The sequence below is a fragment of the Cryptotermes secundus genome, unplaced genomic scaffold (assembly GCF_002891405.2).
Source record: "Cryptotermes secundus unplaced genomic scaffold, Csec_1.0 scaffold1044, whole genome shotgun sequence".
In the NCBI taxonomy this organism is placed as follows: domain Eukaryota; kingdom Metazoa; phylum Arthropoda; class Insecta; order Blattodea; family Kalotermitidae; genus Cryptotermes; species Cryptotermes secundus.
Genome location: NW_019738363.1, coordinates 592408 through 619120, shown reverse-complemented (window position 1 = coordinate 619120; position 26713 = coordinate 592408). Strand labels below are relative to the sequence as shown.

At 37.4% G+C, this 26713-nt stretch overlaps 1 protein-coding gene across 2 annotated transcripts; it reads left to right on the top strand.

Moving 5' to 3' along the window:
- Positions 1–95: 95 nt before the first annotated feature.
- Positions 96–26080, top strand: LOC111870984 (phosphatidylinositide phosphatase SAC2). 2 transcript variants are annotated; one of them, XM_023863687.2, is made up of 16 exons: positions 96–283; positions 439–824; positions 2397–2654; positions 2833–2952; positions 3944–4169; positions 5675–5867; positions 6663–6828; positions 8671–8832; positions 10242–10312; positions 11604–11825; positions 13554–13612; positions 15699–15867; positions 17055–17126; positions 18270–18526; positions 20544–20878; positions 21361–26080. In XM_023863687.2, the coding sequence occupies exons 1-16, from the start codon at positions 157–159 to the stop codon at positions 22573–22575; spliced, it is 4038 nt and encodes a 1345-aa protein (XP_023719455.1). In that variant the 5' UTR covers positions 96–156; the 3' UTR covers positions 22576–26080. The 2 variants fall into 2 exon arrangements, with proteins under 2 accessions (XP_023719455.1, XP_023719456.1); XM_023863688.2 differs by lacking the exon at positions 11604–11825.
- Positions 26081–26713: the final 633 nt, after the last annotated feature.

Sequence of the window (26713 nt, the reverse complement as noted above, 5' to 3'; positions counted from 1 at the left end):
GCGTTTAGTGTACAGCCAGGATTTCTTTCTGAATTGCGTCGCGTTTGTGTGAAACACGGATTACCAGGCTTCACACCCCACGCACCCCACAGACAAACAAAATGGCATTAGATTAAGTGACATTTCTGTATTTTTGTGTTGGTTTTCAAAATAATTATGACCTTTCAGGGAAAGGCTACCCCAGAAATGGAATTATTCCGTACCGATCAGTATTACATACTTGTAAACGGTGAATATGGGTTATGGTGGGATCGGACAACTGGTGAATTTGATGCAAAATCAGGTAATGGGGTGAACCACTCCCACCCTCTGTAGCTAGTGATGTGACATGAATAGAATGTTAACCGTCTTGGTGCAGAATATAACATATTTGTGATAAAAATTACAGTTATTAATACTTTTGCCTGATGTTACCCGTTCTTTTCAATTTTTTCTTAGCCTGGGACCTAGCATCAGCTGATGATCCAGAATGTCTAGGTGTCTTGTATGGTATTGTTGGAAAAATTGAACTACAGTCTGTTGTAGACAGCCGTTTGATGCTCATAAAGGAATGTGCACCAGTTGGAGACTTGCCTGGTGGTAAAACTGTTTACAAGATCAAATCAGTAACGTTTCTACAACTTGGACCAGCAGGGGATGCTGCAGACTTAGGTCTCAAAACATGCAAAAAACATCAGAACAACAAAAAGGCAGGCCCTTCTGGTGGTGGTATTTTTGACATACACCAAAAGGCAGCATTTGCTAAGACTTGGGGTACCATTAAGTCAGCTACTAACACGATTAAAAATACAACACAGCAAGCAGCAGCACTAGCAACATCTCAGGTGAATGTTATAAATAAGTGGGATTTAATTCATTCATTCATTCATTCATTTATTGTAAAATTCCATTGATCCAGTCGAGGCAACAGAGTACGCCAGATGGATGTAGAACCAGTCACATCTCATGTGCTAGGGATGTTGAACTTACATTTTAATGCAGTAATTTTTTGTCCAAATATAATTTGTATTTATGAATTTAAAATATTTTTTCCCTTCCTCATGCTAATTTTTAGGTAGATTCTATATCTGAACTTAGTTTGGCAGGATCTGTTTATGGCTTTCCAGTTGTCTAAAAGTCATTTGGTTCACATAAATGACATGCATTCTTCATGTGATTAGGCTTAACCATTTTGACTGACTTACTGCATTTTAAATGTTTTTGTATATTGTTGAACAAGAGTTTTACAAGAAAGAAGAAGTTTTCAGTTTCAGCTAAACTGCTTAAATAGTTTACAAGCAAGAGTAAGCAGATAAATCTCAGGTGACCAGTAATTGGAATGTATGCAAGGAATACTTGAGAGATTGCATGTACACAGAGATAGAATAAATTGGTTGCTTTCTTTTGTAAGGGTAGTTTCAGGAAACAACCACAAGTTCCTCTTATTTATATGCTGAGTATATATTGAACAGTGGAATTTAAATGAAAACAGTAATATCATAATGTGCCTGCATCTGATTACTGACAGTTATACATCTTGTCAAGAAGTACTGTTTGTTTTGTATGTTTTCGTAAGGTTATTTTATGGTAAATATAAGTTTTGTGGTTGTTGTGGCAATGATTATTCAGATTGTGGTCTTCTGGGTTGTGGCATCATGCAGTCTTTCAATATGTAAGATAGTGATGTTGTAGGAATGGGAATTATGGACTGCCTATTACAGCAGTACTGAAACAAAAGTTTGCCAAAGCTGCTTTCAGTTGTAACGTTTTTATATTTTTGTGCCATCATGTACAGATTGTTCCAAAAATTAAAATATTCCTTATAAAGATATATATTAGGTAACTTTTGGAGGTCAAACGTCCTTTACAGTTTTGCTGGAAACATCTTTTTGTGACATATGTGATTTCAAAGTTTGGCCTTGCTGATTATCCTGAAATGCAAAAAGAAAGGGAAGTGTTTTGTGTTACCTTAACATCTACCGGCACAAAATAAACCACTTTTTAAAGGAAATACGTTAGCCGTTATGCCATTTTCTGAATGATACATGAGAGATGCCCACAATTATTCCAGTATCTCTGATGTCCTTTGTACAGTTTTGTCGGTTGGTATAACAGTGTTGACTTTTTTCAGAAGAAGGTACATCTGAACTCTTATTTTGGCTGTTATATTGAGCTGTCTGTCCAGAAAATTTCAAGCTAATAGCATGTAAATTCAGTCAAGTCACGAGTTCATAGTGTCCCTCGAGGTCTACAATGTTTAAGAGTAGATCCATGGACGTATTATCTGTGGAAGCCATAGGTATAAATGAGAATTAGTGTTTTCCCTCTTGAATTTTCAACAGACATTCTGCCAATGTTAGATAAATAACAGAATATATCTTATATTGAGTCTAAAAATATTAATGCAAAACTTACAGGTGAAATTAGGGAAACGAAGAGATAGCAAGGACCGAGAGAAGTTTGAACGTCGGATACTGGAAGAACTTCAACGAATTTTTACAGAGACGGACTCTTTCTATTACTGCTTGGATGGTGACCTTACAAACTCTCTGCAGCGGCAGTGTGATCTGAAAGAAAACAATAAGGAATTTTTGAATAACAGAGGTTTTTGGAGAACTGTCGATGATAGATTTTTCTGGAACAAACACATGCTACAGGATATCATATCATTGAATGTAAGCATTTCATACAGGTGTTGGTTACAGTTAGTCTAATAGAATATGATGATGATGATGATAACGATAATAATAACAACATTAATAATAAGGACAAAAACAACAATAACAATAATAATAACTTTTCTTTATTATTTCTTATGATGAAATAAAGGTTCCCTGAATATTTTCTTTCCAGTGTCCTCTGGCAGATCCATGGATAATACCAGTTATTCAAGGTTTTGTACAAATTGAACATTGTAAGGTAGAAATAGGATTTGATCCAGCAGTTAATGAAGCTTTAGAACCAAGATACGAGGTAAACCAAACTGTGATTTTATGTGTGTGTTTGTGCATGATCTTTAGTATTTATGCCCTGTGCATGCATGGAAGAAATATGAAATGGGTTCAAAATTTAGCTGCAAAACCTCACAGGAGAGAGACAAGTTGGGAGGCATGTGTAAATGAGTTAATAATATCATTTAGTGGTCTTAGAAAAGTAAGTTGTGAAATGGACTGAACTGGCTCAGAATTGGGGGCACTGGTGGTCTTTTATACTTCTGGTATGAACATCTTCCATAATGGAATTTCTCGATTACCTGAACTGCTCTCAGTTTTTCAGGGCTTTCCGTTAGCTATTGATTCCCCTTTGTATGCATTTATTCATAACAAACTGAATGACGTAACACATTTTGTTATAGAAAACGATTGTCTTATCATAGACATACTGTATTTGTTATTTTGAGATGTTGCAGGACATTTATATCTGAGATATCTTACCACCATATATAAGAAAACTTGTTAACACACCTTGTGTAATAGTTCTTGATGCCCATTATTTTTTTGTGGGTGGGTTATGTAGCATACATGGGGGAGAAAAGAAATTCCTGCGGGTTTTCTGTGGGGAAAGTCAGAATGAAACAGACCATTAGGAAGACCAAAACATAGATGGGGGTGTAACATTAAAATGGATCTTAAAAGAAATAGGATGAGGTGGTATGAACTGGATTAATCTGGTTCAGGATAGGGACCAGTGGCAGGTTGTTTTGAATATGGTAATGAACCTTTGGGTTCCATGAGATGTTGGGGAAATTCTTGGGTATCTGAGTGACTGTTGGCTTCTGAAGAAGGACTTTACTCCATGGAGTTATTTAGTTAGATCTTTTGCCTTTTGTGACTTGGGTTATTAGCTTGTTTGATTTGAAAATTAAGTTAATTGTGACTGACAGTCTGTAAATACTATTAATGCAATTCACATATCTATACATCATCTGTCTGATGACATCATTTTTTGGTGATCTTTGTTGCAGACATTTACACTGAGTCTTATCTCCCGCCGCAGCCGTTTCCGAGCTGGTACTCGGTACAAGCGACGTGGGGTTGATGAGGGTGGAAAGTGTGCCAACTATGTTGAGACTGAGCAGATCGTGTCTCATCACCACCATCAAGTGTCTTTTGTACAAGTCCGAGGTTCTGTTCCAGTGTTCTGGTCACAGCCAGGCTATAAGTATAGACCTCCTCCTCGCATTGATAAAGGTAAGGTGCTTCTCCTGTTCAGTAAAATCTCCAGCCAATGGTTCTATAGCTCTCTTTAATTGCCAGATGGAGGAGAGGGTAGCAGAACAGTCATGGAAATATGGTAAGGGATGGTCCTCTGGTTTAGGATTTGGGTGCAAGATGAATCACTCTTCTCCATAAAATTTTGCTTGCTGCGAACTTTCATAAAGGCCTTGGAATTAGATGGATTATTTTTAGTGATCTAAGTGGTGGATCAAAAGGGCCAAGGATTGTGTCCGGTATTGGGCTTTGGTATTAGTGATGTTGTATGTTCAGGCTCTTCTTTCAGTCTTAGTTAAATTGCTAGTGGAGTAGGGACTAAGTCCCTTGCACTGCGGCCACTTCTGGCCTATTGTACCAGCCCCAGATGATAGGTGAGGGTTATTGTAGAGCAGTTGGTGGAATGAAGATTGGCAGGGGAAACTGAAGTACTCGGAGAAAACCTGCCCCAGCGCCACTTTGTCCACCTCAAATCCCACTTGACCAGACCCAGGATCGAACCCAGGCCACCACGTTGAGAAGCTAGCGACTAACCGCTTGAGCTATGGTGCAGTATTCCAGACTTAGTTAGTTATTTAGTTAGATGATATTTAAATCTTCAGTTCATTTTGGGCTGTATGAACTTGCACTTTGCATTTAGGCCTGTGTTTGTCTTTAGACTCATTTTGTTAAACATTTATTATGGCCAGAAAAAAGCAAAGCATATCACATAAGTTGTAGCTTTTAATAAGGCTTGTTTGTGTTGGCCTACATGTGAGCAGAATTTCTCGGTTTGTGTGTTTGCTGTAAATAAAATTTCAGTATTCAATAAAAAGTATTTTTGTCAATAAAGTATGCTGTTCAAACTCATGATGGACAAGAGATTATTGTGTCTGAATTTATTATTGTAATCTGGTTGAAAAATACATTTTTATGCTTATTTCTGGATAAATTTGCTTTCTTCCTTTTAAAAGAATTTCTTGTCTCTTCACTATTGTCATTTTTGGCCTCTTAAATTGTAGTGTATATGCCAATGAATGAAATATGTTTTGTTATTCACAGTTCTGCCGAGATGAAGCGTGAGTTTGTTAAATCCAGTACATTGTTTTTCAAATTTCTTTGCACCACAGAACTGTTCCATGAACACAATACTCAAATCCTGGTCTAAGTAATTATTTCCAAGAAATTTCCTGCATACTTGTCTCTATCAGTTATATCAGACACTCACTCACTCTGACCCCTCATCGCACATGTAGAAATGTATATGGTGTTTCAAAAATTATTTCCTCTCAGAGAGGAAATGCTCTTTTATTTGTATATCTCAACTATGCAATTAGAATAAAATATAACATACTTATAATGCCAGTTATCACACCAATGCCATAATTTTTTTTTTTGTGAATCCATCTTAATATGATTGTCCCTGTAAATATGCCTGAAATGTTTTCCATAACCCCATTTTGGAACCACTGCCCTAGTGTAATGCTGTTTAATCTGATGCTCAGGGGAAGCAGAGACGCAGCTAGCTTTCGAAAAGCACTTCGAAGAAGAAATAGCTATTTATGGACCAGTCTGCATTGTGAATTTAGTGGATCAGTCCGGGAAGGAGAAGATAGTTTGGGATGCCTACACCAACCATATCCTTGCATATAATAGCCTAGACCTAATGTATGCCACATTTGACTTCCATGAATATTGGTAAGTAGTAATATAAATTAGTCATATACTTACTAAGATAAATAATCATTACATAGCGCAAGCAGATCTGTTACACGTTGAATGTAGTTTTGGAAAAGAGCTGTATCTTTCCTCTTTGGTGTTTGTTTTTACCTCCTTCATTGATCAGTATATTCTCTGAGTTTTCAAGAAAGTTGAAATGTATCTCTATTCATTAATTTTGTGGAGAAAACTTGCAGTTATATATATATGCAGGTGTTTCTACCCTCCTTGAATTATTTTTAATGCAGGTAACTAAATATTTCTGGCATGTGAAATGAAGAAACCGTGAACATTAATTGAGTGAATTTAACAGTTTAAACCATGGGGTTGTATAAGAACACCAGCTGGATAAGAAGTCCTGATGGTTCTCTACTAAAATATATAAAATGCATGGTTATGTTTGTGTCAGAATTGCAAAATTAAATGAATTAATATTTATATCCCTCATGGAAGTATGGACAAAGATAGGTGCAAAATTTTGATGAGATACTTGTTGAAAAATGGTAACAATAAGATGGATGGAACAGCTCAGAATGATGTTTAGTGATGGGCTTTGATATTAGTGGTGTTGAATGTTTAGGTTCTGTTATAATAGACTGGGTTATTTACCTCAGGTGTTTCTTATACTTCGTTTAAATTGCCCCGATTGAAATAGCACCGCATGTGGGAAGCATGGTTATGTAGACACTTTTAAATTGAAAACAAATTTTGTTTGTAGTTCCTTTATTATTGTCAATATAAATACAAATTTTGGAAGTTACTCCTTGCTTGCAGCCGAGGTATGCATTTTGAAAATGTGTCGGTACTGATTGCCAGTCTTGTGGACATTATCCGGGATATGAACTACTGCTGGACAGACAAGGAGGGCCGGATATGTAGTCAGAAAGGCATCTTCAGGGTCAATTGCATTGATTGCCTTGACCGAACAAATGTTGTGCAGGTGGGTTAATGATAAATTTTGCTTAAAGAAAGGAATTTTAGTAATTTACATTTCAGAACAAGCTTATAAGATTCATTAATATCTGATTTTTGATAAAGCAGAATTAGATAGCAGTTGCGCAAGTTGCACAAAATGTTCAGGTGGGACAATATCCGTCTGCACTCAGATTTAGAATTAAGCAGTTTTGTAGGAAAGTGAATATGCCAAGAAGATTTGCATAGTGGGGGTTGGAATCCATCTGGGTCCACTCGGCATGGCAGCCACTGATTGGCCTGTTGTGCCTGCCACGGGTAATTATGTTGATGGAGAATTTGGTGGAATGAAGATTGGCAGGGGAAACCGATGTACTCGGAGAAAACGCACCCCAGCAGCACTTTGTCCACCATAAATCTAACTTGACCAGATCTGGGATCGAACCCGGGCCGCCACGGTGGGAAGCCAGCTACTAACTGCTTGAGCTATGGTGTGGCCTGCCAATGTGTCCTTATTATAAGCAAAAAATAGTATATGGTAACCATATGAATTATAAACCTATTTCTAATAATACACGAAAAGATGTACAAGTACAGCATACAGTTTGCATAGGACAGAAAAGAAAGTGCATTTCTCGCAACAAGGGCATATCTACTACCACTCTCCGTACAAGGATTTTACCTGCTGAGACAGACTTTTCCCACCGAAACTGGATTTGGATCTTACTACATTTGGTATGGAAATGGAAGGTAACATGTGAAAAACAATTGGTAACATTTCTTTTGAGCTTCAACAAGCTGTACTTAAATTTTCCTTTCATTTATGTGACATTTACAAGAGAAAGTATTATGTGCCTACACATTGGCAGCAGCCCATCACTTGACGGGATCAACATTAGCATGCAGTGTTCTTTAACCCATCAGATGATGGCAAGATTGCCAATGAATGTATTTATCTAAAATTAATACAGGTTCATGTAAAAATAGTGTCATATGCATTGGCTCCCTGTTGTCTTTAGTTTGTGAGGAACAGAACAGAATCAGTTTTGGAAATCACTACTATAATGGTCTTTGTGGGGGAATGGATCCTTTTTGTTGAAATCTTCGAACTACAATTAAGAGAAAAATTTTGACAAAAGAGACTGGAGCCTTCTGCTTGTTTCTGTTAACAGGCTCAAATTGTGATGCATAAGTACGACTAACTTATATTTATGTTGTTTGTAATCTTGTTAATTTTTTGACTAAACTGTTATTGTACAGATGTCATTGTATGTATGCAGTATTTGACGTGTTCTATATCCTATGGTGTCTACCTGTACCTGGATGTACAGAACGTAAATAAATTGAACAAATTGAACTGCTGTTACTATATCTTTAATATGTCCCATAGGAAAGTTATGGGAAATTTCTTAGTCCAGTTGATTGTCAGTTGCATTGTGAGAGTTGTGCTTCACCCAGACGCAAAGATCTGTTTTTGGACTGTGAATGTGTTGTTCTCTAAAACTCTCAATATAAAATTGATGTGATTATGTTGGTAATTGTTAATTTAAAGCTGTCACAGTTTATTATAGTAAATTTAAAGAAAATGACTAGAAACATTCTTCCAAAGAAGGAATATATTTGTTTGAGAGAAGATGGGATGCTGGGTTAGCAGGCATTTGTATTACAGTCAGGGATTTTTAGAGATGTTCGATATTTGAACCCCCCAAGTTATGATTGGGCACACAGACATACACATTGTTTTATTTATTTACATACATTAGAAAATATGAAGTTAAGGTTTGAGAAGAAAATTGATGTGGTGAGTTTGGCAGGGGACTAAGATTTTCACTTGTACTAATCCTATGTGGCTTTTGCAATTGTATTTCAGACTGCACTAGCAAAGGCTGTGATGGAAATCCAATTCTCAAAACTTGGTTTGATTCCGCCTGAAGGGAACATTCCCTCCAACATTCGAAACACTTTCCAGTTGCTTTGGGCAAACAATGGTGACATCATCAGTAAGCAGTATGCAGGGACCAATGCCCTCAAGGTATGGAATCCAAATTTATTTATTTTGTGAAACATTACTCTGAACAATAATATTATGATTATTGTTATATTTCATGTTTAATATTTTTAAGGTGAATGCAGTGAAATTTGAGTACCCAAGTTTTTCATTTTTGCTCTCTGGCCATTCTGCGTACTGTTGTAACAGCTTATACAAATGTGTTGCATTTTATTTTGCAATACAGTGAAACCCCTATATAATGTTCTGTGATCTAAGGCTCTTCTTTGTTTACTGTTCGGTTTCAGTGATACAAAATCAATAATCTCAGTGTTAAAATTCTCTCAGGTTAAATTTTGTTCAGTTCATTGTTCAGATGTGCTTCACCCCAATGAAACATTGATTGGTATCGGGGTTTTGCTGGAGTTAAAAAAAATTCTCTTATGTGGAGGTATTTCTTGTATCATGAGGCATGAAATAAGTTTACCTGTGCTTACTGTCTAGTAGCTGTACCGTTTAAAAGTTTTATTAAATTATACTGTAGCCTGATTCAGGAGAAAATTAAGTGGAGAATGAATTTTGGTAATGCTTGCTACCATTCAGTCCAGAACCTTTTGTCTTCTCATCTGCTGTCTACAAACATGAAAATTAGAATATACAAAACTATAATTTTGCCTGTGGTCCTATATGGGTGTGAAACTTGGTTTCTGACATTAAGGGAGGAACATAGACTGAGGGTGCTGAGGAGAATATTTGGACTGAAGAGAGATGAAATGACAGGAGGTTGGATAAAACTGCATAATGAGGAGCTTCATAACTTGTTCCGTTCTCCAATTATAATTGGAATGGTCAAGTCAAGGAGGATGAGATGGGAAGGGTATGTAGCAGGAATAGGATATTGGTGGGAAAGCCAGAAGGAAAGAGACCACTGGGAAGACCAAGGTGTAGGTGAATGAACAGTATTAAAATGGATCTTAGAGAGATAGGATGGGATGGATTGGATTGATCTGGCTAAGGATAGGGACCAGTGGAGGGCTCTTGTGAACATGACAATGAATCTTTGGGTTCCATAAAATTCTCGGAAGTTCCTGAGTGGTGCACAATTGGCGACTTCTCAAGAAGGGCTCAGCTCCATGAGTGATTAAATTATACTGTCCTGTACACTGTTGTAACCATTTTAATGTTGTAATCTGGCAGAAGAGCTGTCTGGAGAAAGCATATCTGTTTGCAGTGAGAAAATGAGCATATCATAGAATTGTAAGAAATGTTTAGAATATCAGCCTGGAAGAGGAAAGTGCTTAGAAAGACATCAGAAAAGATGGCAGGATATGTTACGCAGTACCCCTGATGGGTTAAGTAAGCATAATGCTGGGAAGAAAGGTGATGAATGAATTGTTGTAACTTGTACTTTCTGCTTATTCATTGAATTTTTAATGGCTGTTGTGTAATTATAGGGTGATTATACACGGACTGGAGAGAGAAAATTTACAGGAATGATGAAAGATGGAATGAATTCAGCCAATAGGTAAGTTAGGGTACAAATCACTCTTTACTTCAACATATCACATTGATATTTTGAATTCTTGGTTTCATGATGGAACGTCAGTCTTTTGGCACTGGGTAACAGGTCCATGTTGCAGTTGACTGAGGTGTGTGGCTGAAGTACTGTAGAAGAATGGTGTAAAGATTATTTTTGTAGATTTGGAATTTCACTTAATTTGATTGTATTAAAGTTTCAAATTGTTCCTCAGTTGTCTTCAGCATTGAACTTGTCAGGTAAATGTGACTGTCATAATATTTATATTTGGTCATGTAATAGATGATTTTAGGTTTGTGCTTTATAAATCAATTTTAGTTGCTGTCAGTCAGGAAGAAATTCTTAGCAGTGAAGTTGAAATATATTTGTATTTAACAAACATACATTTTTTAAATTAATTTTTTAGATTGGATTTTCATCTGGTTTACATTCCTGGTTGGTGACTCCATCTTGTTTTGGGCTGGTTTGCTGATGATTTGGAGAACCTGGTTGTCTCTGTCTTCAAAATGAAGTGACTGGCAGCCTGACATCTTGAAAATGGAGGCAACCACATTCTTTGAAGCACCAGCAAACAAAGGCACTGAAGACTGTGTCATAGCCTGAATTATTTGAGAGAAATATTAAATTGCAGTTAAATGTAAGGCTTCTGAATATGAGAGACATATCATACATCAGTCATGCAGAGGTCAGGATGGTGTGCATAACGAGTATGTTAAGTGAAGTGCTTCTTTGTTAGTCTGTACCAAGAAGTGTGAATTAGCCATCATTCCGTATGTCTTAATGGGTTTATAAATATTTTAGAGGGTATGTATCAATTCTCTGTTATAATTCGTGGAATTATTGGTGCTGAAATTGCTCAGGATGGATGGCTCATGTTGTGAGTATTGGTAGGGTTCAGAATTTTTCTTTTTGCCACCACATCCAGACTGGCTGTGGGCCCCATGCACCTTCCAGTGGGTACTTGGGACTTTTTGTCAGGAGGTAAATGTACCTGAGCGTGAAACTGATCCCTCCCGTTTAGTGTGAAGGTAAAACTGCATTGAATTTTACCTGCCTACCCCATATGCCTTAATTAGGCAGAAGAAAAACCTTATTTTCTTACTTTTTACATTTATAGTTCAGTTTATAGAAATATTTAGAGATTATCTGTGATAAGGTCTTAAGTTCTTTGACATCTTTGCCGCTGAATCTCATGTAGAGGGGTCCTTATGTTATATTTCTTGAAAAAGGCTCTTAAATTTAAAAGAGTTACTAGCCAGAGGTGTTATTTATGTGACAGATATTACTTGGGTCACTTTGTTGACTCTTATCGGCAAGCTGGTATCGACATAATGCAGGGTCAAACCATCGACGATGAGGATCTCGAGAACTGCACCAATGAACTGCAAACTGCAGTTTCTATAGCACAGACCCTGGTTCCATTGTCTCCACCTATGTACATGTCAGACATAGCACTCGGTCCTGAGATGAGGTTCATCAATGCGTTGTATCACATGATAAGGTGTGTGTGTCTGTCATGGCTCTCACTTCCTCTTGCCTTCCTTATGTATGGCATTTTGTCTCTTATAGGTGTATACTTAATAAGAGGCAGTGATACATTCAATTTCAGGGACTCCGTATTTGAAATTTTTGTGCTTCATGAAGTAGGTGCCTCTCACTAAACAGGTTCTCTCCGTCAGTATAAATATATCAGTGGAAACCAGAATAGTTGGTAGGTATGAAGTGTAAAGAAGTTAATGTTAGTTCACTTAAAAATGAATTGTGTTTACAAGTCAAGATTTTTCAGTTGTATAAATATTATTATTGTCTCTCGTTTTAAAATAATTTGTATGACATTTATACTTGTGAAAGTACATGACTTCTCTTCCTCAGAGAATACCATTTCTGTAGTGTCAGCACCCAGTCTGGGGGCCATGACCCAGCGGTTGGGAGACGCTGTTATAGGGAATTAGTTCATGGCTCTTCTCATATTTTTCAAATGAAAAATTGTAAATTTGCTAATTTAATGCTCATTTAAAATTCAGTAATATGTCTCTTCACTTGCTATATAACTTTGTGTAGTTTAATATTTCTCTTTTTTTCTCCTGTAATGTTTCCTATTTTACATGTTGTATTGAATAATTTGTCAAGGTTGATTACTAACACCATGTATCAGACACTGAAGGCAACTTTCCTCCATTCATGAATAACACACACATCAGTCATGAACCTTTCCCTGTTATATATGCGTATGTAAACCCACACCATTAGGCCTATGTATTTCAAATATCACATGTTACAGTAAGTAAGTTAGTAAAAACGAAGTAAAGCTATCCCCGTAACACGCCATGGAGGCCCATAGGGCTGTGAGATGTTGAGGATCCCACATTTTCTAGACAATCGGCTCATAGTTTGTGGCAAGGTTTTCAGCCCTACACGCCGGACGCCCTTTACCCTGGGACTCATTTCTGTTAGAGGCTGAGTTGACCCCAGGGCCATAGTGCGGCTGGAAGGATTAGGTCTATTGAAAAAATCCAGTGACCTCATTGGGACTTGAACCCGCGACCTTCTGGCTTGTAGCATAGTGCCTCAACCAACTATGCTACCGCATGCCCCCAAGCACATGTTATAGATGAAACAAAATTTTAAAACACATATGGCTGCTTTGTATACATGTGTTGAACTTTGATGTGTCTTCATCTGCATGCAAAATTTGTATGTGGATTTGTTTGTCAGTAATGTTACCTTAAGATAACGTGTAAAAATATAACACTTCAGAGTCTACAGGTTCCCCAAGGTTTAATTTCTGGATTTGAAACTTAAATTGTGCCAGATGTTGTTTGTGGTATTTCCATTATGTTCCCCCTTTGTCTTTATCATTGATGAGCTCAGTCTAAAAATTTGAACCAAAAATAAATTGAAAGCCAACCTGGTGAGTTGTGTGTAAACTTTCTGGTGTGCCATTGCATCCTGATGTTGGAAGACCAGTAGATTTGAACCCTTTTGAACTCCTACCCAATTCTCTTCTCCTCATGCTGAACAAGATAATCAGACTACCATTCCAATTCATTTCAACGAACAACTCTCTTACTTCTTGTAACTGGTTACATATTTTGCCACACTGGTGCCACCATCAGACCATTACCCTAAATGAAACCAGAATTATATCTTAGGATTAAAGAGGATTTACCTATGTCTTTTTGGTATGGTATTAAACTAACATATTTATTTTTGTGTCGTTATCATTTAGGTACTATCTGAGTCGCTTCAAGGACACATACAGACAAGCCACAATTGATATGATGTTAGGTGAGTGCTACTTCATCTTCCATGCAGAGAATTTATTTAAGATATCTAAACAGTTTATTTTATATTTATAACAACATGAAGACTTAACGAAGTATGAAACAGTTTGTCTCTTCAACCTTGTCTTTCTGTCTGTGTTTGTTGAGATTTATATTTTCATTTCATGTGTGATACTTTAATCAGTTTCTTAGCTAGTATGTTTTTTGCCTTCCAGAGGCACTGGCTGTTCAAATATCAATATAAGTAGTTTTGAACTTGGCCACAAGGGTGAACTTATCTTGTTTTATGCTCAGTCTATTTGGTAGCAGATTCAGACAAGGAAGGCTGTGTGAGTGTAACTAATTCCTGCAAGTAAGCCACAAGCCTGTTGTTGGCAGAAAGAGGACAGCTACATATTTTCACGTGTTGCTGTTTGTCACGCTACAACGAACTTCATGCCCGTTTGGATCTAGCGTATTTATTCCACACTTCATGTGTAATACCTGGCCAATTTCCTTGCAAATTTCTATTCACATTACCTTTATTTCTGTGGCTTAATAAACACTCCTTATAGTTTATTCTTTAGTCTTTACCAGCTGTNAGATAGACACTGATCACCATATACTTCTGTCAACAAATTGTAAGTTTCAGTGGCAGATTTTCCAAGTTTTGTGAGGAATTTGATGTTAGCACGTTGTTCTGCATTAGCACTCAGCATTATTCCGACGGAGCTCAGAAACACGATCCGCTTCTAACAATGGTCGCGGCCAGACTAACCGATGCACGTGAATGAAACTTTGTGTGACGGTAGAGGGAAGTCCAAGGGTCAATGCCCTACCCTCCTCTTCGTCAGTGACGTGGCCGGAAATGAGTCATAAAAGTAATCCGGGTTCTTTATTGCCACACCTTGTATTTCCATTATGTTCCCCCTTTGTCTTTATCATTGATGAGCTCAGTCTAAAAATTTGAACCAAAAATAAATTGAAAGCCAACCTGATGAGTTGTGTGTAAACTTTCTAGTGTGCCATTGCATCCTGATGTTGGAAGACCAGTAGATTTGAACCCTTGTGAACTCCTGCCCAATTCTCTTCTCCTCATGCTGAACAAGATAATCAGACTACCATTCCAATTCATTTCAACGAACAACTCTCTTACTTCTTGTAACTGGTTACATATTTTGCCACACTGGTGCCACCATCAGACCATTACCCTAAATGAAACCAGAATTATATCTTAGGATTAAAGAGGATTTACCTATGTCTTTTTGGTATGGTATTAAACTAACATATTTATTTTTGTGTCGTTATCATTTAGGTACTATCTGAGTCGCTTCAAGGACACATACAGACAAGCCACAATTGATATGATGTTAGGTGAGTGCTACTTCATCTTCCCTGTAGAGAATTTATTTAAGATATCTAAACAGTTTATTTTATATTTATAACAACATGAAGACTTAACGAAGTATGAAACAGTTTGTCTCTTCAACCTTGTCTTTCTGTCTGTGTTTGTTGAGATTTATATTTTCATTTCATGTGTGATACTTTAATCAGTTTCTTAGCTAGTATGTTTTTTGCCTTCCAGAGGCACTGGCTGTTCAAATATCAATATAAGTAGTTTTGAACTTGGCCACTAGGGTGAACTTATCTTGTTTTATGCTCAGTCTATTTGGTAGCAGATTCAGACAAGGAAGGCTGTGTGAGTGTAACTAATTCCTGCAAGTAAGCCACAAGCCTGTTGTTGGCAGAAAGAGGACAGCTGCATATTTTCACGTGTTGCTGTTTGTCACGCTACAACGAACTTCATGCCCGTTTGGATCTAGCGTATTTATTCCACACTTCATGTGTAATACCTGGCCAATTTCCTTGCAAATTTCTATTCACATTACCTTTATTTCTGTGGCTTAATAAACAATCCTTATAGTTTATTCTTTAGTCTTTACCAGCTGTATTTAAATATCGGGCTAACTACAATATTGGTGGGCAGATTTAAACTTGGTGGTAATGGGATTAAAATTGTGAACAGTGTGATGATAAGACACTTTTGCTGGCATTACTATGCAGTGTATGGACAGTATAGTTAATCCATAAATGAAAATATTTATTTCTAGGTAATCCTGTGTCAGAGGATGTCTTCAGTCAGGAGAAGACCGATGATGAAGTAGATAGTGCATCCACTGCTGAACATGTCAAATTACTCATAGAGGACTGTAAGAAGATGTTGATTAATGATACAGACATCATTCTGGGAGCATGGGGACTTATTGATGCAGATCCTGTGTAAGTCTTCTGATGTGTCATATCAGAACCAAAAGGTTCAGCAGTGCCAGCATTGGGTTTGGCCTGGTATAATCCAGATCACATCAGTAAAGAATTATAATGTCAGTCTTCCTTCTCTGTCTGCTTTTTCCATGTCATGTTGGACTGGTGACATATGGACTATATTTGGCTCAGCAATAAGGTTTTTTGACTTAGAAAAGTATCCTTCCATCCCCAAAAATATTTGTTAATGCTTTTGGCCTTTTTAAGAAAGGTGGAAAATCTTGCTAAAATAATCTCACTCCCACTTTGGAACATAGGACTGATTTCTCATTTTCATTGATCATTTTTACAGATGGTAGGACTCCTTGGATGGGTGATCAGATTGTCACAAGGCCTCTACCTAAACGCAGGGCAACACAAACACAGAATAAATGTATATTCGCACCAAACATCAATGCCTTTTGTGGTATTCAAACCCACAATCCCAGGTCCTGATCAAGTGAAAGTTTTTAAAAAAACACATTTACTGGCATCACTGTGGATCCTGGGACCCGTGTTAGCCCTTGGCCCCATATAACAGTTGAAAGATTTTAATTATAATTGTAATTTTGTCTGTAGTTGTGTATGGATGTGAAACTTGGGATCACACACTGATGGAAGAACATAGGCTGAGGGTATTTAAGAGTAGAATGCAAAGGGGGGAGAAGTAAGAAGAGCGTAGGTAAAATTATCTGATCAGGAGCTTCATAACGTAAGCTCCTGATTATAATGTTATTAGGGTTATCAAATAAAAGGGGATGGTATTGTCTGGGCATGTATCCTAAGTAAGGGAAGATGAAATATATACAGAATTTTAGTCAGAAAAACCTGAAAGAAAGGGACCACGTAGAGACCTAGGCATAGATGTGAGGAAGATATTAAAATGGGTCTTAAGAAAGATATGAGGGTGTGGACTGCATTCATTTGGCTGAGGGCAGGGACCAATGTCAGGTTCTTATGAACATAATACCTTTGGGTTTCATGGAAGGTTGAAAGTGCCTGCTGACTTCGCAAGAAGGACTCTGCTATGTGGAATTAGGTGGTTGATTATGCCCTCTTAAAAGACGTGTAATATGTAGCATTTCACTGTGTAAGGAGTAACAACATTTGTATATTGGTACAACTGACAGCATTATTGACAAAGTAATTTAAATTTTGTATTTCAGGTCTGGGGACCCAACGGAGACAGAAATGGACACAGTCTTGATTCTTACAAGGGATTCATACTATGTTGCAGAGTAAGTTCCATGGAGAGTTACAAGAATGACATTGTGGCTAACGTTTCTGGAAGATATGTCATATTGCTATGTACTGTTTGCAAAAAGTTAATGGAATGAATGCAATTGAGATGGGTTGCAGTTTTCTTATATGCCTTAAAATACCAAATACATTGTGATGAAATATTTTGTGGGTGGTGTCTACACCCTAGGATGTCTGGTGACCCTTAATTGTAGTCCGTACTGGGTCACTGTAATCGCTGCTTCACTTGAAGGTCAAATCAGGGCGTATAACAAGTACTGGAATATGACATAAAATGTAGGTCTCATTAATATCTACAACTTTTGCTTGCAACATTTTTGGTATGTAGAATATATGAATATAAATGTGACAAAATGAAGTAAAATAAATTTTGGTCTATACAGTGTGGCAGCTTCATTGCTGTCCTTAGCTCTGCATCAATAGACTTGCAATAGACAAACATCAAGACCAATGAGATACACAAAATGGCAGAAAGCACATTTAAAAGATGTGTGTACTTCAGATAGGAGTACATATTTTCACTCTTCATTTTAAAAGTGGAAATTGGGGATTAGTTTTAATAAAGCACTCAAAACTGACTCATGCTTCTGTACTGGACATTTTTCATCATCAGATTGTTGTTATGCAAACACAACATTTCAGAAACAGGCTCTTTATCTGAAAATATGAAACCAACTTTATCAGGTGCATTGGATCAAGGTAACTGCTTTCCTTGGACTGATGTAGTGTATTCCTCTGAAATATTGGTAGCCACCTGTGTGTCTCCAACACAGCGGGACAGCCTAGATCACGGCATAAATCTTCACTGTCATGAAAACTTCAAGTCTTGCATTAGGTAACTGCTTGATCAGCAGAATAAGTAGTGCCATGGAGGTCATGTAGGATTTGTGGTAAATGAAGTGGTACTGGGTCAGTTTTTCACTGAGTATTTTAGTTTTGCCTTACAATTTTTATTCCACCAACTGCTCCACATTCATTAATTATCCTATCACTGATGCTGTGTAGTCCCATTACTGACAGCATCATTAAATAAGCAAGAAAATGTACCATGGGCATAGTTATTTGTGGCTATATTTATCGTGTACATCATAAGTTTGTAAGTTATGCATTTATGTTGACAGGTATGATGATCAGGTGGATAGAGTCACAAAATACCAGCGCATCTTCCTAGATGACTTGACGTTGATTGAATTTGGAATACCAGAGCATGGTGGTGCAGTATCGTTGTTCAAGCAGACTTCAAAGACAGAACACCACTGCATCAGGCTGCACTATAAGGTGGCTTCTGTGTCTGGCTATTTTCACATGTTCAGATCCACAAACCTTAGGTTCTTCAACAACATGGCCGTTGGAATCAAGACACATGAGGAGATGATTGGTATGGATTGCTGTCACACGTCATGTTTGCATTCTTATGCATTATTATGAGAGCTGGTATAGCTCCATCAGTGTAGTGATGGGCTATGGGCTGGATGGCAGGGGTATGATTCCCAGCAGGGGCAAGAGATATGTCTGTACTTCACAGTGTCCAGACTGGCTCTGGGGCCCACCAAGCCTCCTGAACAATGGGTACTGGGGGGAGGGGGATTCCCCCAGGGATATAATGGCCAGGGCATTATGCTGACCACTCACCTCCATCCAGTGTCGAGATCAAGAATGGTGGAGCCTATACCTCCACTCCTCCATATGTCTTCATGGTGTAATGCTTAATTAGTTAACAACAGGTACAACTTTACCTTTTACATTTACCTGTTAAAATTTAATGCTGTGTTGTGTCAAACTTCCAGACTTATTTATCATATTACATAAACAACACCAGTTTTGGTATAATACATGTATTGTAGCGTGATAATGACCTTTAAGGTCAAAACGTGTAGTTAGATATAATACGATTTAATTTATAATACTTGTATAAAAGGTTGTTTGAGCATTTGTGCCTGTGTGTGTGTGTTCATTCATTCATTGAATTTGTGTGTGTGTGTACTGATTCTTATGCATGGTTTATGCAAAATGCATGAAGTGAAACATTGCAGGGAGGTGAGATTCATCTCACCACAAGTTGTATTTTGAAAACTACTCAGATTTCAGTGACATTTTCTATTTTGGGGGAAGGGGATATTTCTGCTTAAAAATATTGGACCAAGTTAATTCTTATTCATATTTGTCAGATATTACCGTCCTTTACATGAATCTCAAATTCAAATTTTTTTCTTTAAATTATACGTTGTACAAAAGATTTATTTCTGCGGTAAATTAGTATAAAACCTGAGCTATTCTTCTTGTCAGATCATTTGAAATGAGGTTTCTTCCATATTTTTATAAATTTCACTATACATAAATTCACAACATGTCACATTCATTCACAGACATAATCTACATCTCATGATGCCAAATTTATGTGAATTTCACAGTGCTTCCAGCATAGGATTCCTGTGATACCTTCTTGCTAGTATGGCTGTACTAAGTATTATGACACACTTTGTTTTGTCTGATAGTCTGAAAGTTAAAAAATTATAAAATCTTAATTTAGTTTCACTGAAGTTTATATATTCTATAAGTGTTGTATTACAAGCCAAACGTGTGCTGCTTTGTCGTTCTTGAGAAGAGGGTTCTTTAAAGTTGTCCCGTATGTGTTTGTTGCCTGCTGTGTTGTTTTTACATTTTTTGTTATATTTTACATTACATTATATAAGTAACAAATTTCAAATGCAGATTTAAAATATTTTGTATTGGCAAAAAATTGTTAGATGAAACAGGTGACTATAGATGGGGTTTGGATTGGTGAATAGACTTATTGACCACATTCGGGTCATAACTATAAATAACTATAATACTATCACTATTTTGACACTTCACAGTTCACTAGAGCACNAATATAAATAATATACAATTGGGTGTAAAATCTAAAGTCTTTACAATTACAGTGACTGTTCCAATACATTAAAATATTTATAGTTAGTTTGATAAGGTTCTATTGGAATTTGTAAACCAAGCTTACAGTGTAACATTCTCAGTCTGTTCCTAGACATTTCCTGATAATGGTTCCAACAATGGCTATTCCTTTGTCTCCGATTCAAGTCCTGTCTTCACAGACCCCTGTACAGAAGTGGCTATCAGCTGACTATGTGCCAAACATCCTGGTTATGACATCTTGGCATGGACCACATAGAAAACACAGTTCTTCTATTGTTGCGACCGTTACCTAGCAATGGCTGCTGTTTACAGAGTCACTGCTTAGCATCTGGTCTATATGCCAGAATATTGTATGCATCATGGTTTAATGTACATTTAGACTTGCATTTCTGTGCGTACTTATTGAAGGGTTAAAATTTGTGTAGAATATCAGATCTTGAATACCTTAACCATTAAGGAAGTGTGACTCTCATTTCTTTCAGAGTCCTTGAAGGCAATATGTGAGGCATTTGTAGTTGCAGTCGAAATAGCCCACCTTCCGGCCGTACCATTCAGGCAGAATAAGTTGGACAAGAGGAAGAGTAAAGTTGTGTCATCAAATAGCAGCAGTCTATTGGGACCAGGAAGTTACCTAGATATTACAGCTCTGCCCCACATGACTCGCAATGTATCAGAGACACAGCTGTTGAATCTGAAGACTGTGGGTACCAAGGCCCTGAACAATGTGACTCAGCAGTTCAACAAATTGAACAAGCTTGGCCACAGTTTCAACACAAGGAGGCCAAAACAGGCTGTAGATGACACTGAGAAGGATAAGGTAACACTTGCTAATGTCCATTATAGTAATCTTAGGTATGTTGTTATCTGTATATGATTATCAGTCCATGAGGTGTATCACTTAAAGGGATTAACCAAGGAAATGATTTCCATGAAATTCAGTATGGAAGTTGTATCCTAATAGGAAATCCAAATACCACTCTGTCCTCATATATATATAAAAGTATTCATTTGCCCAGTTCTTAGTTTATGAACTGATTTAAGCGAAACATGGCATGTTATCAGTATATTCCTGCAGGAGTTTTCCTAGTAATATGTTTAAAGATACATGTTTCTGCATATTCACCTATTCTGGTATATTTCATGTAATCTCACTGATAAAAGCTTAAAGTATGGTAAGAGCTCCAAATGTACAGATAAAAAAGCAAAAAATGGAAAAAAAAAGTTCAGTAATGATTCTCTTGGACCTGAATGTTCAGATATACATTTTTAACTAGTGCTGAGTTGACATTTCTGTTTCAGAAACATGGACCTATCTTCACCCTTGGAGTTCTAGATAACGCAACACAAGATGTAAACTCTGCACTTACAGTTTCAAAGCATTCCAGTGATGAAGATGAAGAGGTTGCTGCATATGACTACCTTCACCATCAGACATCATTGCTGACTGAACAAGATCAATCTCTGTGTCAAACAAGAACTTCTCTTCATCCAGAGTTAAAATGTACTGATTTGTTCCTGCCTAATGTTGGAATAGTCATGAGTACAAAGGTTAGTGATAACGTAAATCATTCCCTTCTTGATACGAACAGAACACCGGATCCTTTTCTCCGCTTCCAGCCATCTGCAGCACCTATGATAGATAATGTTTCTCTTTCTCGAGTAGTACAGAATGTTTCTATCCGTGGTCACGTTCTTACCCATTCCCGAACAGATTTAAGCCTTGATGTTTCTAGTTTGGTTCCACCTTTCACATCCTCAGTTGGTCATGCAGCGTCTAGAAATTCCTCCTTAACCCCAAGCCCTCATAGAGGTGGTGCAACAACACCTGAAATCACTGTTGAAAATACAACAGCTGCTCAGGATGAAAGATCTGCTTTGATAGCAGCTTTAAAAGCTAGTCAAAAGTCTTTGGTGGCTGAAGGCTCATGTATGAAACAGGTACAGTCAGAAAGAAAGTCAAGTGATACAAGCTCCAGGACACCACAAACCGAGCTGAAATCTTTACTGTCTTCAGTGAAATTGACTCCTCCAAACACGCTTCAACTTGCTCGTAAACTGTCTTTGTCCTCGAATGAAGTAGATAAAAGGCAGGGAGGCAAAGTTGAAGAAGGAAGGGACATTAAAGGACAAGGTGATAAGATGATGGATTCATCAAAGAATACTTTAACACAGCAATCAGGGCATCTCCTTGAAGGTCAGAGGTCATCATCTGTACATGACCTTAGCCTCAGCATAACCTCATCACAAAGTGAGAACGCAATTAAAGCGATCCGCAGTGGATTTACGAATGTCATCACAAGTCCAGCTGCAGCAACAAAAGATCTAGTCCTGTCACCATTCTCAAAATTTGCTAAAGGCATGCAGAACCTTGGTGCAAACTTAGATCCTAGAAAACTGAAAGCTGGGAGTGGCACTGGTATAGGGAGACATGTAGTAACAGAACATCAGATTGAGGAGCACAGAAAACTTCAGGAGAAGTGGAAGTCCTGCAGGACAAGGCTCATTGCCCTCTAGAAGGATCTGGTACTGAACCAAGGATAAACAACCAAAGAATAAAAAGTGGCGAATTTAGTTCCTCTTCCTCAGAGAATAGTTCAAGCAGATATCTAGGCTGTTTAGGTAATTAGTGAAGGCAGTATGATAGAATTCACTGTTGAGGAGCTTCAGTTTCTGCACTCAGATGTAGAAATTAGAAATTAAGGACCTTAGCCTAATGAGTGCCATGGATATGGCTAATCTGTAATCTAGACTTTTAGACTTAAGACAGAAATATTTGAATCATATGTGGGGAATCATAAATGATTTTACAAATTTAGTATGCGCAGTTCGAAGTAACATTATTATTCAGTGAGAACTGTGGGTAAATGATAATTGTAGGTGTAAGTCACAGTTGATATGGTCACAACAATGTAATGTAAGAGAACGACATCATTGCCCAGACAAGCATAACAAAAGTCTTTCATGTATTTAACTTGTCATAATTGGGCATGTAATTTGTTGGTAATGTTAATGTTGGTCCATGAAGGTCACATTCATTGAGGTTTGGAGTTAATTTAAAAAGAAAGAATTCTTTTTCATGGTGGAGTGTTTCTGTCACTACATGAAACCTTGTGATCTGTGTTTGCAGTACGAGTTATAAATTAAGAATCTGTAATACGTAACACAACCTGGTATGTTGGAGAGTCATACGTAATATAAAATTGAATGTCACATTAGTCAATTATAATGCTTCAGTCACTGTATAAAGCAGTATGCGGATGAGATATACAGAGGAAACAGCTTAGTTCTGTAGCACATACTGTACTGCACTTCAGAAATATGAACAAGTCTGCTTTTCATTCTTTCTTCAAGGATGAAAGTATCCGTAGGTGAATAGTACCTTCATGCTTGCTCAGTAATGATAATGCTAAGTATATATAGTTTTATAGGATTGTGAGTATTCTTAACAAGAATTATATTTTGAGAGTGATTGCATTGAGTGCTGGTGATCCTCACGGTGTAATTAATGCCAAACATTAAACATGTAATCATGATGGAGACTGGAAGGTAATTGAAGTGCATCGAGTTGCCAAATTAAAAATGTCCAGCTTATGAACACCTATACATGTGAATGAAGTTACTGTATATGTCAATATTTTGATACTTTGTGAGGTTTGAGTTTCACACAGTGGTAGCTATGAAGATTCCTGTCTTCTGGGATGTGATAGTTACCAGTTTGTAAGAGTAGCTTGCTGATCTTCAGGTGGAAAATGTAAGTAGTTGTTTCTTCGGAAGCATTAGTAACCATCTACCAGACTACCTGGTGGCACATCCCAGAACACAGTAATTTTTAATGTGAACATTGATTCATGTATATGAATCATTACTCGTGGTAAGTAACGCTCAAAAGGAATGAATGCCATTCAGCTTCTGTATCTTTGATAGTCCTCAGAAGTTACTTTCAGCTTGGTCAGAAAAGTTTCCTTCTACTTTCCCAACCTTGACTAACTACCCTGCTGCTCAGTAAGGGAGGCAGTGCCAGGATTCAAGTAAATAATTAAAACTGTTGTTTGCTCAGTTTGTTTTGCTTTTTTATTATGAGCATTGTTTCATAGTACAGTATTATTCATTCCAATTATAATATATTTCAGCTTAATAATGGGTTAAACAGGTTATATTGGGTTGGCTTGGGAATGTAGCCATTATTTATAACATTGTGTCAGTGTAGAATTGACTAGCAAATTTCAAACTAAAGGCAAACTTTAGGATTGTGACTACAGTCCCACCATGATTTTATGATCCTTTGTAAAGTCCATCTGCTGTACAAACCAGGCTATGTCATGCCTCATGTAGGGAATCTAGTAGAAGCAAAGTCTGGTGTAATTGTGTTCAAGTTTCACACTGGCATATGGAAAACCGAAATTAATGGCCATGGGGATTTGTTACACTGAACACATGACACCCTCTATCCACTAAAGTTTGTAATATTTCGCCGACAAGCAGCAGTCACTTGCTCGGTATAATTCACTGGCGGACTAAAGCCATGGTGTTTTATTTATATGTATACTGGAAGTGTTTGAAAATTGAATCAGGTAACTTTCTCATGGTATTGTAATGAACCGTGTCACTAACTGATGTTGACATATCCTATTTTCCATAGTAGATGATATATATCAGTGCTCAGTGTTGTTCACCTTGACACAGCATTGGCTGATACGTTGATGGATGCTGTACTTTTGAGTGAATCACCTGATAGTTGTTTCTGCCACTAGACATATTGGTATGCAATGTATCCTCTACAAGCTTGCAACTCATGCTTTGTTTGGAATTGTAAGTAAGGTCTGGCAACAGTGCTATATTCTGTGGCCTGACTTGAGCTTGCTCCATCAGGCAGATCCAGGGATCTTTATATTATGGTGGGACTTTGTGTTGTTGCACTTCATTATACTCGTATTACTTAATAACATATCTGAATATTGTGCTATGCCAAGAATGTAACTAACAATATGTGATTTATTGTCTATATTATGTCATTTTTATGTTTTTAAACAGGACTATCTGTTATTCATGTCCTTACTTAGGAGAACACCAAAGATCTCATGTGATCCTTAGTGTACTGTGACTTGACAAGAACATTTTAGAGAAGCATTCTGTCTTTTCTGCCTTATACCAAATTGTGTGTCACACTTTTTGTTATATTTATTGATTTGCAACATTTACGCTTTCTTGCAGGATCTTCCTTTACTTAAAAGAAAACTGAAATTAATATAAAAATGGATTCTTAGATCAGAATTTATCAAGTTAGGAATTTTATCATTTCAGTACATTCAGTATTTATCTCTGGTGTCTTGATTGTGAATTGATAGTGCTAACGTGTACACCCTCTTCTCAGGCAACCAGCCTTTTCAGTGCTGAGTTAAAACCAACATTTCAGAGATCACCTGTTCCATCCTCAGGGTCAGTGTGGTGAGTAACCACTCTGTCAAATTGTTATCAGCTGTATGTGGTCATTCACCACATCAAGCCTGGTGATGGCGATCTGCGAGACATTGGTTTTTACAACTATTGTGTTTCTGGACATTATCTGTCATCCTGTTTGTATTCAGAACACAACTTTTCGAGGACTGGATTCTGTCTCCGTCTTCAGGTGGAACCTACTCAGTAGACCCAATTGATAGAGCTGGTTCCTATCTTCAGACACCTGCACCAACACAAGATAGGGTATACATACCAAGTACAGCACAAACCAGGGACTAGCTCTATCAATTGGGCCCAACTGAGTAGGTTCCACCTGAAGATGGAGACACAATCCAGTCTCCAAAACGTTGTGTTTTAAATAAAAGCAGGATGACAGATAATGTTCAGGAATACAATAGTATTAATAAACCATCGTCACAGACTTTTGGATCTTATTTACATTGGTTCTTAATCTAACATTGGTATTGCTGATTGCCTGACCACCTCTGTGGACTAGTGGTCAGCGTTCCTGGCTACAGATCCAGAGGTCTGGGTTCCATTCCTGGCCCTACCAGATTTTTTCTGAGAAATAGTGGGTCTGGAACAGGTTCCACTCAGCCTTGTGATGATAATTGAGGAGCTATTTCAAGGAAATAGCTGCTCTGGTCTAAAAAACTGAGATTAACGGCCATGGAGATTCGTTGCGCTGACCACGCGACACCCTCTATCTGCTAAAGTTGGTACTAAACTTCGCCTACAAGCAGCGGTTGCTCGGTCGGTATAGTTTGCTAGCGGACTAAAATCATGGAATTTATTTTTTTTTGTGTATGGCTGATTGCCTTGGATAATGGCTGTGTACAACACTACATTTTATAACAATCTCTTATTTTGGTTCTGAAGGATTTGGATTTTATGGGTTGAATGAAGTCCTTATTCCAGCAGATGTTTTAACACTATCTCATCAGTCATTTTTGGGCTGTTCTATGTAATTTGCCATTATTCCTTACTTACCCCTGGCCCTACACTCCACTCTTTCCTATAATAATGTATAGAGTAAGTCACAGTACAGTGAGGCATAATTTTAACATTTTTATCCTTGTATGTTAATGACATGTTTGTGTTACACATGTTTAAACTACAAGGAAGGATTTTCTATGTACATTACATCCAAAATGATGACAGTTACGTTTTGAATCTTATTGTTCCAGTTTTATAT